Genomic DNA, 18,281 nt, shown 5'->3' on the forward strand with positions numbered 1-18,281 from the left:
ATGGCCCTGGCCCCTTCTCTGCCTCCGACACAGAGCCTTTGTCCGAGCCTTCCCCAGACTCCAGGACTGGCCCAGGTTCCTCCCCAACTTCCTCATTGTCCGACTCTGCTGCCAGCTCTGCAGGTCGCCGGTGGGCCAAAACAATGTTGTTTTTTTAATAAACACAACTTGGGGACATGAATGGACATATTGAAGATAAAGAGAAGATCCATACCTCACCTTGCTGGCTTTCATTAGTCTTGTTCTCCAGATCATTCTCCTTCTGGCCGCATGAGAGGTAAGAACACAGCAAAGAAATGCTATATTGCTAGGAGCATCTAGGCTAGTCTCACCGATCTCGGCCAAGACTATTCTCCAAACCAGGTTAGAGCCACCCCCAGAACTGTCCTGAACTGCATATGCTGAAGCATTTCAGTCTGAACGTGTGAGCCGCTACGCAACACCACGCTTTCTCTGACAAATTTGGTTGCCACAGCTCGCATCCACAGTGAGTCATGCCACAAGGTGAAGTTTAGCAAGGGGTTCTGCTGAACTCTTATTTTGCCCATAATCATCACCCGTTTGAGGTCCTCAACAATTTAACAACCTCAGAGATATAATGCTACAAGTATACTGACCTCTGGTCCACCCGGTGCATTGTTTCATCCTGCCCATAGGGATGTTTTCCCCACCTTCAGAAATATCTGGGTGTATCTGGGGGCCCCTTTAGCCTGGTCCTTACCTTGCACGCATCATCTGAGAGGCATTCTGGAACAACGTTCTGGTTTTGCCCCACATACATGTCCTGTGGGAGGCTGTCGTTATCTGGGGGAGGGAAAAACTGCATCTGGTGGTCATTGAGTTGGATATCCTGCAGGCAGCCTTTAAAAGGGCCTCCCCAGGCCTCCAGTTTTTCTTGGTGGGGGAGCCCACCCACGTGAATCTCAAAATTGGCAGCAAGAAGGGTGACGGCCAGTTCTCCCAGCTCTTCTTCTCTGTTCAACAGGCTGGCCCGAGCGAGGCCTTCGTGGAAGGAGAGTGCCACGAAGTGCCTGGTGCCATCGGCCAGATTTCCAGATGACCCCACCGAAGCAGCCGGTGGTGCTTCAACCTGGAGCTTCCCTTCCTTCAAGTACACCGTAAGGAAAACATCGCTTTCATTGCTGATCTGGAAGATGAGGCCATTGGCCTTCCGTGTCCGGATAAAAAAGGAGAGGTTAAAGTCGGGCCCGAGGCTGTCAGGAACCTCGAAGGTGACAAAGCTAGAAGAATTGTCCTGGCCAAATGTTGCAGGTGGTGACTCTGGAAAAGACACAGAGAGAAAAAGCTTTCCAGTTCTAAGCCGGCGACAGGGGTCAGCAAACTGCAGCTCTGGAGCCGCATGTGGTTTTTTCATCCTTCTGGTGTGGCTCCCTGTTGCCAGTCGGTGCCACAGTTTTGGGAGGAGTTTCCGGTTGGGGCAGGGAAGCACAGTACACCAGGAGAAGACTCTCATGTAAGGGGCGGGTTTTCCGATCAGCTCCAAAATTAATAGGGCTTTTGGTTAGGGAAGGAAGAGGAAAAAGGACGCCGTGCTAGGAGGAGACTCTATGGTGGGGGAACCGGACTTCTGGTCGACTCTAGAATTGAACGGGGAGCTTCTGGTTGGGACCTTAGTGACTCTTTGAGTGTTTATGGTTGCGGACCCCTGGCCTAGGAGAACCAAACTACTCGGAAACCTCTCTGGATTCAACCCAGTGGTGGGATTCAAATAATTTAACAACCTGTTCTCTGCCCTAATGACTGGCTGGGTGGGCATGGCCATGGTGGGCATGGCCAGGGGGTATAACAGCCAGCACTCAGCCTCCTGCACCCCCCTGGGAGCAAAAACAGGCCATGGGGGGAGCACCCTCATGCCCCCCATGCGTTCCACACCCCCACGCCCTGTTTTGGGGCTAGTAGGCCTCCCTGCAATCTCCTGGGAGCAAAAATGGGCTGTGGAGGGGGCTCATTGCACCCTCCCCACACCCTATTTTGGGTCTACTAGGGTCTCCCTGCACTTCCTTTGAGGCAAAACGGGGTGGTGGTGACTCCTAGAAGGGGTGGGTCAGAAAGGGGCAGGGCCAGCCAGTAATTTAACAACCGGTTCGCCCGAACCGGCCTGAACTGGCTGAATCCCACCACTGGTTCAACCAGCACATCTTTTTGAGAGTTTTCAGAATGGCTTCTACTAGAGGTAACAGTATTTCAGAAGGCTATGAGAGTTCTGGGTTCCAGATATGTCTGGTGTAATCTCGACATTTAGGACCAGAGGATCAAACATATCAAGAACAGTAGCAGGAATTGAGTGTGTCTAGTTTAATGAAGGGACGCAGTGGCTCAGGGGCTAAGACGCTGAGCTTGTCGATCAGGAAGTCAGCAGTTCAGCAGTTCAAATCCCTAGCACCATTTAATGGAGTGAGCTCCCATGACTTGTCCTAGCTTCTGCCAACCTAGCAGTTCGAAAGCACATAAAAATGCAAGTAGAAAAATAGGCACCACCTTTGGTGGGAAGGGAACAGCGTTCCATGCGCCTTTGGCATTGAGTCATGCCGGCCACATGACCACGAAGACGTCCTCGGACAGCGCTAGCTCTTCGGCTTTGAAACGGAGATGAGCACTGCCCCACTAGAGCCGGGAATGACTAGCATGCATGTGCGCGGGGGAACCATTTTTTAGTTCAATGAAAAAAGGATCAGAGGTGACATGACAACAATGTTCCAATATCCAAGGAGCTACTACAAAGAAGAAGCAACCTAGAACTAATCAAGGAGAGAAGCAACCTAGAACTAAAGAGGAATTTCCTGACAGCGAGAACAATCAACCAGTGGAAAGGCTTGTCTCCAGAGGTTGTGAGCGTTCCAACACTGGAGGCTTTCAAGAAGAGATTTAATCATTTATCTAACATGTTATAGGGTTTCCTGCTTGAGCAGGAGTTTGGACTAGAAGACTTCCGAGGTCCCTTCCAACTTTGTTATGCTATTATATGAGGCCATTTAATCATTGTGGCCAGTGGTGGGATTCAACAACCGGTTCTCTGGCCTAATGATTTCTTCCAACAACCAGTTCACGAAACTGCTCAGAAAGTTAACAACTGGTTCTCCTGAAGTGGTGTTAACTGGCTGAATCCCATCACTGGTTGTGGCACTCCCTTCTCTCTGTCGTCCTTCATCTTGGATAAGAACCCAGAACAAATCCCGGTTATTCTACCAAAGCCAAGCTGACGAATTCCCCACCTACCACCTGCTCCAATCATTGTTTCTGGAAATATTTTTATCTCTTACCCAACTTCCGGCTGTCTCATGGAGGTTAATGGGAACCGTGTCGTGCTACTCACCGTAGGAGCAAGTGTGTCCTTCGTAAGGCCGGGAACAGTGACAACGGAAGTCTGTCCAGAAGTCAATACATTGGCCACCGTGCGAACAAGGCTGAGATTGACACCACTCCGTCCTTTCACAACCCAGCTGAAATCCGGGAAGCTGTAGACCTTCCACCTCCTCTGGCAGGAGTATCTTGGAGTCAATCTGCAGGTCTTCCAGGCAACCGGTGAAGTGTCCCGTACAGTTGATCATCAACGCCTCCTCAACTCCTCCAACGTATATATTCAGAAAGGAGGGCAGAAGAGGGGTGGTCTCGCCAAGGGGATGGCTGAACAGGCAGATGCCTCCTTGGCAAGCTTCGTGCCACAACCTGAACTCAAGAGACTCCTGAAGGGAGACCTCTGCCTTGTGCCAGTGGCCATCGTTCACCGGCGGGGACTCCAGCGTGAATGATACATTGGCCTCCTGAGTCAAGAACATCACCTGGAGAAGGCCAGCATAGAGTTCCAGGAGCAGGTGCTCGGTTTGGTGGCCTCTGTAGAAAAGGAGCCCGTTGAGAAGAGTGGTCCGGAATCGGAGAGCCACCCTGGCTCCGTGCTCACTTGTGTTCTTATGATCCCCAGCAGATGCGTTGATTAAGAGGTAGCCATTGTCAGTGAGGGAGAAGGTGGTTCGGGTGGAGCAGGTGGGCCCATAAAATCCAGGGGGACACTGGCACAGGTAGCCATGGGCCTCCGATTGGAAGGTGGGGACGCACACAGCCCCATTTTGGCAGTGGTGGGTCTTGCACCCCGTGAGCTCCACAGAGCAGTTCTTCCCGCCCCAGGCTACCCCGTCTGGGTTGGAGAGGCAACGGCAGATATAGTCGGCGACGGCATCTTCGCAGCTGCCTCCATTTTCACAAGGGTCGTCTTCGCATTCATCAATCTCGTTGGCACATTCGATCCCTGGCGGAGAGAAAAGGGAAAGGGGAAAGAAGAATGAGTTTGTGAGTTTGCACAACCATACACAGTGAAACTGTCACAAAGAGGAGGAGGTTGGTTTATTTTCCAAAGCACCAAGAAGGCAGAACAAGGAACAAGGGATGGAAACCAAATAAGGAAAGAAGCAACCTGGAATGAAGGAGAAACTTCCTGACAGTGAGGACAATTAACCAGTGGAACAGCTGGCCTCCAGAAGTTGCGGGTGGCTCCATCACGGGAGGTTTTTTTAAGCAGAGACTCTGGAGCGGTGCGGTGGCCCAGAGGTGGAGATCTCACCTCACAATCAGGAGGCTGTGAGTGCAATCCTAGGTAGAGGCAGACAATTTCTCTCTTTGGGCGACAATGAGAATATATCTGCTGAACAAAACTCCGCACTGGCAACAGGGAAGGGCATCCGGCCAATAAACACTCTGCTAGCTCCATTCGGTTGCCCAGACTCCACCCCGCAAGGGATTAGGGGGTCGTTAAAAGAAGATAATGACCAGGCAGTCGCTTATCTGAAATGGTATAGGGCCATGATAGTGAACCAGTGGCATGCGTGCTCAAAGTAGCACAAGGAGCCATGTTGCCTGGCATGTGTGGCATCAACCGTTCCTCTTCTGGGTTTATGACATGTGCGCGCAACAATCAGCCTCATGCGTGTGGCCATGCCGGAAACTGGAAGAACTGTGGTCTTCCATTTTCCAGTGTGAGCATGAGTGCCGTTCAAGTTTTAAGAAGAGACTGGACCTCCACCTATCTGAAATGGTACAAGATCTCCCGCTTGAGTGGTGGATTAGAAGACCTTCAAGGTCCCTTCCAGCTCTACTCCTTATTGATTGATTGATTGATTGATTGATTGATTGAAGTTCTTCTCTTAAGCACCATTCAGGCAAATTTCCACTCAGGTGGAGACTGGATTTCCTTTAGTCCTGGGAGGCTACAGACATTGCAGGCTAAATAGAGGTGTGTGTGGGGGGGTATCCATAAGTATTTGTGGACTGTTAAGAGTCAGTAGCCCTGATTAAGCAGCTTCTGGCCCCTTCCAGCTCCTCAGGAACATTCCCACTAATCCCCAAGAATGCTGGCCAGATAAAGGAAGTTCTGGATTATTTCGCTTAAGAGCCTTATCCTTGCCCAGAGGAAGGAATTGGAACCCAACCAAACACAATTTGCAAAACTTCCTCTCACCCTACGTTGAGGTAGGTTGCAGCCAATTAAAGCTGGATAAGGCCAATCTTTGGTCAACCTCACCAACTTTTAAGATGCGGTGGACTTCGACTCCCAGAGTCCCCCAGCCAGCATGCTATGTTATGTTTATTTCATTTGTATGCCGCCCTTTTCCCCCAAGGGGGACTCAGGGCGGCTGAGCTCCAGTCATCTTCTCGAACGTGTTGGGGTCGAGAAATGGCAGGATATTGCATGAATTAATCCATACCAATGCAAAGCAGGAACAGCTAGGGCAGGGGTCGGCAACTTGTGGCTCTGGAGCCACATGTGGCTCTTTCATCCCTCTGCTGCGGCTCCCTGTCGCCGGTTGGCTCCACAATTTGATAGGGCTTTCGTTTAGGACAGGTTGTTTAGAGGAAAAAGGACAACATGCTAGGAGGAGACTCTATGGTGGGAGAAGTGGACTTCTGATCAACAAAGGAAAAAGGATGCCACGCTAGGAGGAGACTCTATGGTGGGGGAACCAGACTTCCAGTCAGCAGAGGAAAAAGGACACTGTGCTATGAGGAGACTCTATGGTGGGGAAACCGGATTTCTGGTCAGCAGAGAAAAAAGGACGCTGTGCTAGGAGGAGACTATGGTGGGGGAGCCGGATTTCCGGTCAGCAGAGGAAAAAGGATGCTGCGCTAGGAGGAGACTCTATGGTGGGGGAACTGGACTTCCGGTCAGTAGAGGAAAAAGGATCTGTGCTAGGAGGAGACTCTATGGTGGGGGAACAGGACTTCTGGTCAGCAGAAGAAAAAGGACACTATGCTAGGAGGAGGCTCTATGGTGGGGAAACTGGACTTCTGGTCAGCTCCAGAATTGAACGGGGGGCATCTGGTTAGGACCTTTGTGGCTCTTTGAGAGTTTAAGGTTGCCAACCCCTAAGCTAGGGAAAGTCCTGCCTCCCCCTAGTTCCTTGAGTCCCGAAATCTTAGTCCCGAGTGAGTTTTGGGATCCAGAGTGCAATGGCATGAGTGAATGGGGCTGCTGGGGGTTCGCAGGGGGTTGGGAGAACCTCAAGATTCTGTGCAGTTTGGAGAACCCCCAAATCCCACTCCTGGCTGGCCCCGCCCACCCTGCCCTTCCCAGGAGTCCTCATGCAGCCCATTTTGGATTCCGGTAAATGCAGGGCACACGCAGAGCCCAGGGAGGCCGTTTTCGCCCTCCCAGAGGCTAAATGAAAGACTCCGGAGCCTGAGGATGGCAAAAACACCCCCCACCATAGTGCAGGAGGCCAACTAGGCCATGCCCAATATGGCCACGCCCACCCAGCTGCCAGGCAGAAAACTCCTTGCTAAAATTTTTGAAGCCCACCCCTGGATCAGAGGAAGCATAGACCCCCCCCTCCCAGCTGCATAATGGGTGGAGAAAGACACTCCCTAACTTCTCAAAGCTGTAAAAAGGACGTTGAGAGCTTCATCATCCTTGCAAGATTCGGAAATGCAGCTTTGCAATACAGTAGAATTAGCTCGCCTCGTCGTGTTAGTTTTTTTTTTCCCGGCCCGGCCGACAATTGGAAGAGGCCAACTAGAAGCCTCTTTTCCCTGTTCCCATCGGACCTCCGTTCAGAAGGGAAAATAACTTTCCTTTTTCACATAAACCCTCATTCCCAAAATAAGGTTCTGAGCTGACACGGCTTAAATCGGGGTGGGGAGCGGTATTATCTCCGAAGCTTCTACCTGATGTCAAATTAATCCCCACGGCCCTCTCGGGCTCCCTTGTTAGTGGCCAATTAAGAATGGAGCTTTCCCTCTGGGAAGCCATGTTTTGATTTCTTCTTTGTTTGTTTTGCCACGGTGGAGGAGATCTGTTGCTGTGATGGCTGGCACCCAGCCTGCCCTGATCACGTCTCTTCACAACTGGGCTACACAAGGAAGCCAACTCACGCTTTGGAAGAGTAGCTAAGAGGGGATAAAGGATCAGTAGTCATTCCTCCTTCCATGGCAGATTTTGAGCCGTGGATGTCTGTTGAGAAGGAGCCTTTTACCGAATGCCACAAGCCAGCATTAAGCCATGAAGCCACAGAAAGGAGAAAACCCTCCATTAGGGCAGGTGTAATATTGCTCAGACGGGACGTTCAGTGCAGTGGTGGGTTTCAAAATTTTTGGGAACCTACTCTGTGGGTGTGGCCTCCTTTGTAGGAGTGGCTTGCTGGGCCATGTGACCTGGTGGGAGTGGCTTGCCGGCCATGTGTTCTCTCTCTCTCTCTCTCTCTCTCCTTCCTTTTGTCTCTCTGTTCCTTTTTTCTTTTTTTCTTTCATCTCTCTCTCACTCTTTCTCTTTCTTTTTTCTTTCTTTCTTTCTTTCTTTCTTTCTTTCTTTCTTTCTTTCTTTCTCTTTCTCTCTCTCTCTCTCTCTCTCTCTCTGTGTCAGTGTGTGTGTGTGTGTGTGTGTCAGTGGTGGGTTTCAAAAATTTTTGGAACCTCTTCTGTAGGTGTGGCCTGCTTTCCGGGTCCACTGGTGGAACTTCTTCTAACTGGTTTGGTAAATTTGACGAACTTGTTATACCGAATAGGTGCGAACTGGTAGGAACCCACCTCTGGTTCAGTGGCTCAGTGGCTAAGACGCTGAGCTTGTCGGTCGAAAGGTCGGCAGTTCGGCAGTTTGAATCTCTAGGGCCGCGTAACAGAGGGAGCTCCCGTGACTTGTCCCAGCTTCTGCCAACCTCGCAGTTCGAAAGCACGTAAAAAATGCAAGTAGAAAAATAGGAACCACCTTTGGTGGGAAGGGAACAGCATGCCGTGCGCCTTCGGCGTTGAGTCATGTCAGCCACATGACCACGGAAACGTCTTCGGATAGCGCTGGCTCTTCGGCTTTGAAACGGAGATGAGCACCGCCCCCTAGAGTCGGGAACGACTAGCACATAAGTGCAACCTTTACCTTAATATTGCTCCAGCTGTGCTCCTTAGCCAATTCAACAGGGCCGGCATTTCAGAACCTGCTCTCAGCATCAATCCCCCTCACATTTAACACAACTTGCAAAGATTTGTGCAAAGACACAAAACCCCAGCAACCACCATGGGTTACCTTTTTCCAAGAATGGTCCATTGAGTTTGGGAACGTGTCAGATTTTGCAAGGGAGTGGACGATTGCTTAAACCCGAGCCAGCCATGTGCTGCAACAGCTAAAAAAAGCTGACACCATCCTTGGTTGTATAAACAGAAGCTTGGAATCAAAATCAGGTGAAGTGTTAGTACTGCTTTATAAAGCCTTAGTAAAGCCACACCTGGAATCTTGCAACCGATTTTGGTCTCCAGGTTACACAAAGATGTTGAGACTTTGGAAAAAGTTCAGAGAAGGATTCCAGTATTTGAGGAGCTGCCACAAGGAAAAGAAGGGGGTCAACTTATTCTCCAAAGCACCTGAAGGCAGGAAAAGAAACAATGGATGGAAACTCATGAAGGAAAGAAGCAACCTGGGATGAAGGAGACATGGCACGACAAAACCGCGCTCGACTAAAGCGCGCCCGATTAAACCGCGTCGCTGACGTCATCAACAGGGCGACAACAGCGAGCGCGGAGAAAGAAGGGCGCTTTAAATAGCGCTTTGAAAGCAAGCTGATTCAAGTTAAGGTAAGGGTTAGGTTTAGGGTTAGGTTTAGGGTTAGGTTTAGGGTTAGGTTTAGGGTTAGGATTAGGTTTAGCGTTAGGTTAAGGGTTAGGTTTAGGGTTAGGGTTAGGGTTAGGGTTAGGGGGGTTAGGTTTAGGTTTAGGGGTTAATTTTAGGTTTAGCGTTTACAGCGCTGTTGTCGCGCTGTGATGATGTCAGCTACGCGGTTTCGTCGAGCGCCCTTTAGTCGAACGCGGTTTTGTGGTGGAACCGAAGGAGAAACTTCCTAACAATGAGAACAATTAACCAGTGGAACAGCTTGCTACTAGAACAGTGTTTCTCAACCTTGGCAACTTGAAGATGTCCGGACTTCAACTCCCAGAATTCCCCAGCCAGCGAATGCTGGCTGGGGAATTCTGGGAGTTGAAGTCCGGACATCTTCAAGTTGCCAAGGTTGAGAAACACTGTACTAGAAGGTGCTTCATCCCTGGAGGTTTTTAAGAAGAGACTGGGCAGCCACTTGTCTGAAATGGGATAGGGTCTCCTGCTTGACTAGGGGGCTGGACTAGACAACCTCCAAGGTCCCTTCCAGCCCTTCCATTGAGCTATTGCTTTGCTTCAACAAAGAATCCAAAGAAGTCAATCCCCCTTTTACGGAAATAAGAATCTGCTGAAGGCATTTTCTGTCAGCAAGAATAAAATTGGCTGGAATGTGCCAGGAAATATTTTGCAATCCAGGTTTGTGGGAGGAAGGAGACTTGGGGGAGGGCAGGGGCAGGGAGTCCTTGGAAGAAAGGGAGTAAGGATGTCCTCTTTTCAAGAGAATACACCATAGATACACCATAGTTCAGCCTCTTTCTGCCACTAGCTCCGGAATGCCGTGGGGTTTTCAAGGGGTGCTCTCCTTCCCGCGTAGGGGATACAGAAATCCCTGCAGCTAAAATGGAGTTTGTTACATAACAGATTAACAGAGATGGAAGGGACCTTGGAGGTCCTCTAGACCAACCCCCTGCCCAAGCAGGTGACCCTACACAATTTCTGACAGGTGGCAGTCCAGTCTCTTCTTGAAAGGCTCCAGTGATGAAACTCCCACAACTTCTGAAGGCAACTTCTGTTCCATGGGTTGATTGTTCTCACTGTCAGGAAATTCCTCCTTATTTCTAGGGTGAATCTCTCCTTGATCCCTTTCCATCCATTGTTCCTTGTCTGGCCTTCGGGTGCTTTGGAAAATAGCTTCCCCCCTCCCCCCGCTTCATCTTTGTGACATTTGAGGAGTCAGTCCTCAAATCCACACCCTGTTTGAAGAAGCTGCGGTGGTCTATTTTATTTAACTTTCAGAAGTGGCCGCTATTTTGTTCTCCTGAGCTGTTAATGGGCGCTGTTTTAATTTTACGCGTGGTGTTTGCTCTAGACTCTGTACTAACACTAGGATAAGGGGACCTGTCTTCAGGAGCTATCACCCAGAGCAGCAAAGCTTCATCAAAGAAAACTACAAGTTGCAAGGACATCACCAAGGAAAGCTCTCTCTCTCTCTCTCTCTCTCTCTCTCTCTCTCTCTCTCTCTCTCTGTTCTGTTTTAAGCGACTCATTAAGCCAACGCAGGCGTCCGTCTCTCTACTGGGAATTCCTTCCCTCCAGCAGACAGACAGAAGATCTTGATCTACCAGCACGCACCCCCACCCCACTGTTGCTCCCTCTGAGGATAAGCAGTGTGGGGTGGAATGGAAGTAAGAAGTAAGGGCGGAGATAAGAAAAAGGAAAACAAACCTAGCTAAATAGTTTATACCAACGCAGTTCACTTATTACTCCATGTTTTTCTATCGTGGGCAACCATCTGGGCTTCTCCTGCATTCTTCTGGCTTCCTTATCTTCAAATTCTTTATCGCAGAGTCCTCTCTTGGCCGAATTCACTCTTTTTTGTATATTTATTTTAGGAACCAATCCTTATTCCTTCTCTCTGTATGACACCCCCCCAAACCTGACATAGAATGGAATGGAATGGAATAGAATAAGGGATAGAATAGAATAGAGAAGAAAAGAGAATAACAGTTGGAAGGGACCTTGGAGGTCTTCTAGTCCAACCCCCTGCTCAGGCAGGAAACCCTACATCACTTCAGACAAATGGTTATGCAATAACATCTTAAAAACTTCCAGTGTTGGAGCATTCACAACTTATGGAGGCAAGCTGTTCTGCTGATTAATTGTTCTCACTGTCAGGAAGTTTCTCCTTAGTTCTAGGTTGCTTCTCTCCTTGATTAGTTTCCACCCATTGCTTCTTGTCCTGCCTTCAGGTGCTTTGGAGAATAGCTTGACTCCCTCTTTTTTGGGGCAGCCCCTGAGATATTAGAACACTGCTATCATGTCTCCCCTGGTCCTTCTTTTCATTAAACTAGACATACCCAATTCCTGCAACCATTCTTCATATGTTTTAGCCTCCAGTCCTCTAATCATCTTTGTTGGTCTTCTCTGCACTCTTTCTAGAGTCTCCATATCTTATTTTTACATCGTGGCAACCAAATCTGGATGCCATATTCCAAGTGTGGCCTTACCAAGGCCTTATAAAGTGGTATTAACACTTCACATGATCTTGATTCTCTCCCTCTGTTGATGCAGCCTAGACTTCTATTATCCTGGTCAATTGTTTTTTCTATGAAATCCACCTTCATCTGGATGGATGGCATTGGTTCTTGACATGATTTCTTCCTGTTTTAGCCGACGCCTTTAAGAATCTGCCTTCAGCCTCCAAAAATTTATCCTGAATCCCCAACCCTCATTTTCACAAAACCTACACAATCCTTCATTTGTACCTTTTAGCAAATATTCATTGCTCACAGAGGTTATGACCGTTCTACATATATTTGCACATTTCAACATCTCAAACATTCTCCATAAAGTTTCCCCTCTTCACTACACTTATTTTCAAGGTTATCAATCTTTTGATGAAAAGGACGGGCCCATTAGTGCGGCACAATCTGATCTTCTATCTATCTATCTATCTATCTATCTATCTATCTATCTATCTATCTATCTATCTATCTATCTATCATCTATCATCTATCTATCTATTTCAATCACCAATATCTATCAATATCTATCATCTCTCTCTCTCTCTCATCTATCTCAATCACCAATTTCTCTATTTATCATCTATATCTGTCTGTCTATCTATCTATCTATCTATCTCAATCATCAATATCTATCATCTCTCTCTCATCTATCTCAATCACCAATATCTCTATTTATCATGTCTCTGTCTGTCTATCTATCTATCTATATCTATCTATCTATCTATCTATCTATCTATCTATCTATCTATCTATCTATTTCAATCATCAATATATTTCATCTCTCATCTATCTCAATGATCAATATCTCAATCATCTCTATCTATCTATTGTATCTATCTATCTATCTATCTATCTATCTATCTATCTATCTATCTATCTATCTATCTATCTATCTATCCATCCATCCATCCATCCATGTCTCTCTCATATATATATATATATATATATATATATATATATATATATATATATATATATATATATATATATATATATATACATATACACATACACACACACACACACAATATCTTCTCTCATTCCTTCTATTTATCTATCTCTGTCCATCCATCCATCCATCTCTCTATAATATAATATCTTCTTTCATTCATTCGTTCGTTCGTTCATTCATTCATTCATTCATTCATTCATTCAATCTATCTATCTATCTATCTATCTATCTATCTATCTATCTATCTATCTTCTATCTATCTATCTATCTATCTATCTATCTATCTATCTATCTATCTATCTATCTATCCATTGATCCACCCATCCATGCATCCATGCTTCTATCCTTATTTCACCTTGTTTGGATGCCTTTTATAGGCATTAACCGGAGAGGGATCATGCTTTTTTAGAAGAGAATGGATTTGTCCCCCTCCCCAGGAGACACACAATTTTCACAGCCTGGGAGTTTTCTGCCCAGGAGTGGCCTGAACAGAAGAAGAAGACCAGAGTTCATTTGAGGGTGAAGCTGAACCACTCTGCCTCCCAAGGGTCAGCAGGGACACCCCCTCCAGAAAACCTTTCCCGAAACAAGAAGCATTGCTCACCAATTCATACAGAAGAGACACACACACACACAGGAATCCATAGACCCACAACCACACAGAAAGAGCCGGGGGTTGCCCTTACCTGCCAGGAGACGGGAAACCCCACCCAGGAAGATGCCAGCTAGCAGAGGGTTCATGGCCACTGCCCTGCCGGCATGAGTAGTGGTCCCAAGAGGAAACGTGGGAAGGTTTCCTTCACTCCTGGGTGCCAGGCACACAACGGGCCTCTTTGGAGTGGAAGCCAAGGAGCGAAACGAGGGCTCTTGCCCCTGCCGCTCGCTCTAATCCATCTCAGCTCTAAATCTTCCCAGCTGGCTCCTGTCCCAGCTGACGAGATGTTTGCCTGCTGCCCTCCCCTGCGAGGGGAGTGGGAGATGGGCCTACGTAGGAGAGCCTGCTGGTCTTGGGTGCACTGCCCTCCCTTCCGTCTCAGGGCTGGGAATGGGAGGGGAGCCTGGAGGCCTGTTTCAGCAGCAGGGCTGCAAGTGGGCCTCCTGAAGCCAGCTGGCTGGGAAGACGATCCTTAGAAGGAACTCAATCAGTCCAGTGGAATAGAATAGAGTAGATAGAATAGAATAGAATAGAATAGAATAGAATAGAATAGAATAGAATAGAATAGAATAGAATAGAATATACTTAGAATAGACACAGAATAGACATAGAATACAATAGGGAATAGGAATAGAATAGACTTAGGATAGAATAGAATGGAGTAGGGTAGGGTAGGATAGGATAGAATAGAATACAATATACTTAGAATAGACATAGAATAGACATAGAATAGAATAGGGAATAGGAATAGAAGAATAGAATAGAATAGAATAGAATAGAATAGAATAGAAAGTTCTTCTTCTTGTTAGTCAAGAAGTCATGTCCGACCCATTACAACCCCATGGACAACATTCTTCCAGGCCTTCCTGTCCTCTACCATCCCCCGTAGCCCATTGAAGCTCACACCAGCTGCTTTGGTGACTCCATCCAGCCACCTCCTTCTCTGCCATCCCCGTCTTCTGTTGCCCTCCATCCTTCCCAGCATGAGGCTCTTCTCCAGGGAGTCCTTCTTCCTTCTCCTTAGGTGGCCAAAATCTTTGAGTTTCCTCTTCAGGATCTGTCCTTCTAGAGAGCAGCCAGGGTTGATCTCCTCTAGGACTGACCGGTTGGATGGCCTTGCAGTCCAAGGGACTCGCAGGAGTCTTCTCCAGCATCAGAATTCAAAGGCCTCCATTCTTTGGCTCTCAGCCTTCCTTATGGTCCAACCTTCACAGCCATCCATTGCAACTGGGAAAACCACAGCCTTGACTAGACACACTTTTGTTGGCAGGGTGAAGTCTCTGCTTTTTAGTCTGCTGTCTAGTTTTGCCATAGCTTTCCTCCCGGGGAGCAAGCCTCTTTTAATTTCTTGGCTGCCGTCCCCATCTGCAGTGATCTTGGAGCCCAGGAGAATAAAATCTTGTCACTGCCTCCATTTCTTAAGTCCTTTTTCTATTTAAGAAAGCTCACCACCAGTTTTTTTTAAACCTTTCAGATTTTTCATCTTTCCCACAAGGTGGCAGCCTCGTGATATTGTAGAAACAGTGTTCCTAAGAGTCAGTGTTTTCAGAGCTATCTCGTGGGATGGAATGGAATATTGTCAATGAACTTAGAAATGTTTCATCTGCACTTCACAGCTAAACCAGACTCTTCTATACATTTTGGGAGGGAAACTCAGATGGATAAGACTGGCTAATGGAGCAAGTCTTGTGTTTCTTCTCTGCTTTTGCACAAATCCTGATTTTAAAATACATTCCAGTTGAATGCTGCAAAGCCCTTGGTGCTAACCTTGGTGGTTTTCTTGCAGATGTTTCATTATACAACCAGTAACATCATTAGTGCTAGAAGGGAGGGGCGGGAGGAGGAGGAGGAGGGGAGGAAGAGGAAAGGAGGAGAAGAGGAGGAGGAGAGGAGGAAGAGGAAAGGAGAAGGAGAAGAGGAGGAGGAGAGGAGGAAGAGGAAAGGAGAAGAGGAGGAGGAGGAGAGGAGGAGGAAGAGGAAAGAAGAAGGAGAAGAGGAGAAGGAGAGGAGGAAGAGGAAAGGAGGAGAAGAGGAGGAGGAGAGGAGGAAGAGGAAAGGAGGAGAAGAGGAGGAGGAGAGGAGAAAGAGGAAAGGAGAAGGAGAAGAGGAGGAGGAGAGGAGGAGGAAGAGGAAAGGAGAAGGAGAAGAGGAGAAGGAGAGGAGGAAGAGGAAAGGAGGAGAAGAGGAGGAGGAGAGGAGGAAGAGGAAAGGAGAAGAGGAGGAGGAGGAGAGGAGGAAGAGGAAAGGAGAAGGAGAAGAGGAGGAGGAGAGGAGGAAGAGGAAAGGAGAAGAGGAGGAGGAGAGGAGGAGGAAGAGGAAAGAAGAAGGAGAAGAGGAGACGGAGAGGAGGAAGAGGAAAGGAGGAGAAGAGGAGGAGGAGAGGAGGAAGAGGAAAGGAGGAGAAGAGGAGGAGGAGAGGAGGAAGAGGAAAGGAGAAGGAGAAGAGGAGGAGGAGAGGAGGAGGAAGAGGAAAGGAGAAGGAGAAGAGGAGAAGGAGAGGAGGAAGAGGAAAGGAGAAGAGGAGGAGGAGAGGAGGAAGAGGAAAGGAGAAGAGGAGGAGGAGGAGAGGAGGAGGAGGAAGAGGAAAGAAGAAGGAGAAGAGGAGAAGGAGAGGAGGAAGAGGAAAGGAGGAGAAGAGGAGGAGGAGAGGAGGAAGAGGAAAGGAGAAGAGGAGGAGGAGGAGAGGAGGAGGAAGAGGAAAGGAGAAGGAGAAGAGGAGAAGGAGGAGAAAGAGGAAAGGAGGAGGAGAGGAGGAGGAGAGGAGGAGGAAGAGGAAAGGAGGAGGAGGAGAGGAGGAAGAGGAAAGGAGAAGGAGGAGAGGAAGAGGAAAGGAGAAGAAGAAGAGGAGGCGAAGAGGAGGTGGAGGAAGAGGAGGAGGAAGAGGAGAGGGAGGAATAGGAGAGGAGGAGGAGGAGAGGAGGAAAAGGAAAGGAGAAGGAGTAGAGGAGGGGGAGAGGAGGAGGAAGAGGAAAGGAGAAGGAGGAAGAGGAGGAGGAGGAGTGGATGAAGAGGAAAGGAGAAGGAGAGGAAGAGGAAAGGAGAAGAAGAGGAGGCGAAGAAGATGTGGAGGAAGAGGAGGAGGAGGAAGAGTAGAGGAGGAGGAGGAGAGGAGGAAGAGGAAAGGAGAAGAAGAAGAGGTGGAGGAAGAGGAGGAGAAGAGGAGGAGGAGGAAGAGGAGAGGAAGAGGAGGGGGAGGGAGACTCTGGGCTCTTTGGTGCTTTCTGAGCTTGGTGGGTTTTTTTGCAGCTGTTTCATTGCCCAAAGATATTATGTAGTTGGGTAACGAAACATCAATAAGAAAACAACCAAGTTGAAAGAACACCAAGGACCCCACAGTCCTCCTCCTCTCCAAAAACCCCTTCCCTTCTACCACTGATGATGTTACCTAGTTGGGTCATGAAATGTCTGCAAGAAAACAAGCTGAGAGAGCACCAAGCACTCCACAATTCAACCCTGAGCTTCAAATATCCTCTACTATCAACCTCTACAAAGATACTACTGTGTAATCTAGCAAAAACGGTGAGGCCCTTCCCATGTGAGTGAGATCAGAGAAAGCCCATCATAAGATTTGCTCCAACCAAGCATAAACTCCAACAGGACACAGCAAGCATTGCTTGGGCCAAATATCATAGTATTGAACCATACTGTGAAAGAATCAAGATCACATGAAGTGTTAATACCACTTTATAAAGCCTTGGTAAGGCCACCCTTGGAATTCTGCATCCAGTTTTGGTCGCCACGTGATTAAAAAAAAAGATGTGGGGACTCTCGAAAGAATGCAGAGAAGAGCAAGAAAGAGGATTAGGGGACTGGAGGCTCAAACATAGGAAGAACGGTTGCAGGAACTGGGTATGTCTAGTTGAATGAAAAGAAGGACTAGGGGAGACAGGATAACAGTCTTCCAATATCTCAGGGGCTGCCACAAAGAAGAGGGAGTCAAGCTATTCTCCAAAGCACCTGAAGGCAGAACAAGAAGCAATGGGTGGAAATTCATCAAGGAGAGAAGCAACTTAGAACTACAAAGAAATTCCCTAATAATTACAACGATTAATCGGTGAAACAATTTGCCTCCATAAGTTGTGAATGCTCCAACATTGGACCTTTTTAAGAAGATGTTGGACAACCATTTGCCTGAAATGGTTTAGGGTTTCCTCCCTAGGTGGGGGGTTGGACTAGAAGACCTCCAAGGTCTCTTCCAACTCTACTCAACTCTAACTTTAACTGTAACTCTAATTCTAATTTTTATTATTCTATTCTATTTTCTATTCTATTCTAGTCTTATTTTTTCTTATGCTATGCTATGCTATGCTATGCTATAATATTCTTCTTCTTCTTCTTCTTCTTCTTCTTCTTCTTCTTCTTCTTCTTCTTCTTCTTCTTCTTCTCCTTCTTCTTATCTCTATTCTATTCCTTATCTATCCATCCTATCCTATCCTATCCATCTCAAAGTCAAAGCTGGGACTTCTTCAGCCATCTGACTTTGATATTAAAGTGCAGAACTCACTCAGCTAGAAATTAGGTAAGTAAATTACGTAAGTGAAAAAAAGAAGTAAGAGATAAACCTTTTGGTCCCATAAAAACCCCATAAGAATTTGGCCCCACCACCCCCAGCCACAAGGCCTTCTCTCTTTCCCACCTTCAGATTCTCTCCCATCCTTCCTTCTCCTCCTTCGTTCTCCTACTCTTCATCCGTTTACCTGAATATCCAGGCAAGCAGTCGCATTGGTAGCTGTTCACCAAATCCACGCAGCTCCCTCCATTCTGACATGGCTCAGATTCACATTCATTGGTGTCCACGGAGCAGGTATCGCCTGCAAAGGGATTGCAAAGCAAATCACACTCAAAATCCTGCGTTTCTCGTTGATTTACTTTTTTCTAGGATCGATTGCTAACTCAAGCGGGCTTGGATTTATGAACTCGACCAGTGGTGGGTTTCAGTAGGTACAGTATGGTACTGACATATCGATAGTAGCCAGGAGTAACTGACAGCGTAACTGGTAGCGACGGGGAGAGGAACCAGTGGTGGGATTCAGTCGGTTTGCACCTATTCGGTAGAACCGGTTG

The 18,281-nt window shown here is 47.7% G+C and overlaps 1 protein-coding gene across 1 annotated transcript in view; it reads right to left on the reverse strand.

The window, feature by feature from the left end:
- Positions 1-18,281, reverse strand: part of CRB2 (crumbs cell polarity complex component 2) — a 64,037-nt gene that overhangs the window by 13,134 nt on the left and 32,622 nt on the right. Inside the window, exons 6-8 of the mRNA XM_032233526.1 lie at positions 17,915-18,028; positions 3,335-4,264; positions 722-1,281 (exon numbers count right to left, since the gene is read on the reverse strand). Of these exons, the coding sequence (XP_032089417.1) occupies positions 722-1,281; positions 3,335-4,264; positions 17,915-18,028 (1,604 nt within the window). The remainder of the gene's footprint in view (positions 1-721; positions 1,282-3,334; positions 4,265-17,914; positions 18,029-18,281) is intronic.

Source organism: Thamnophis elegans, chromosome 16, assembly GCF_009769535.1.
Source record: "Thamnophis elegans isolate rThaEle1 chromosome 16, rThaEle1.pri, whole genome shotgun sequence".
Taxonomy (NCBI): Eukaryota; Metazoa; Chordata; class Lepidosauria; order Squamata; family Colubridae; genus Thamnophis; species Thamnophis elegans.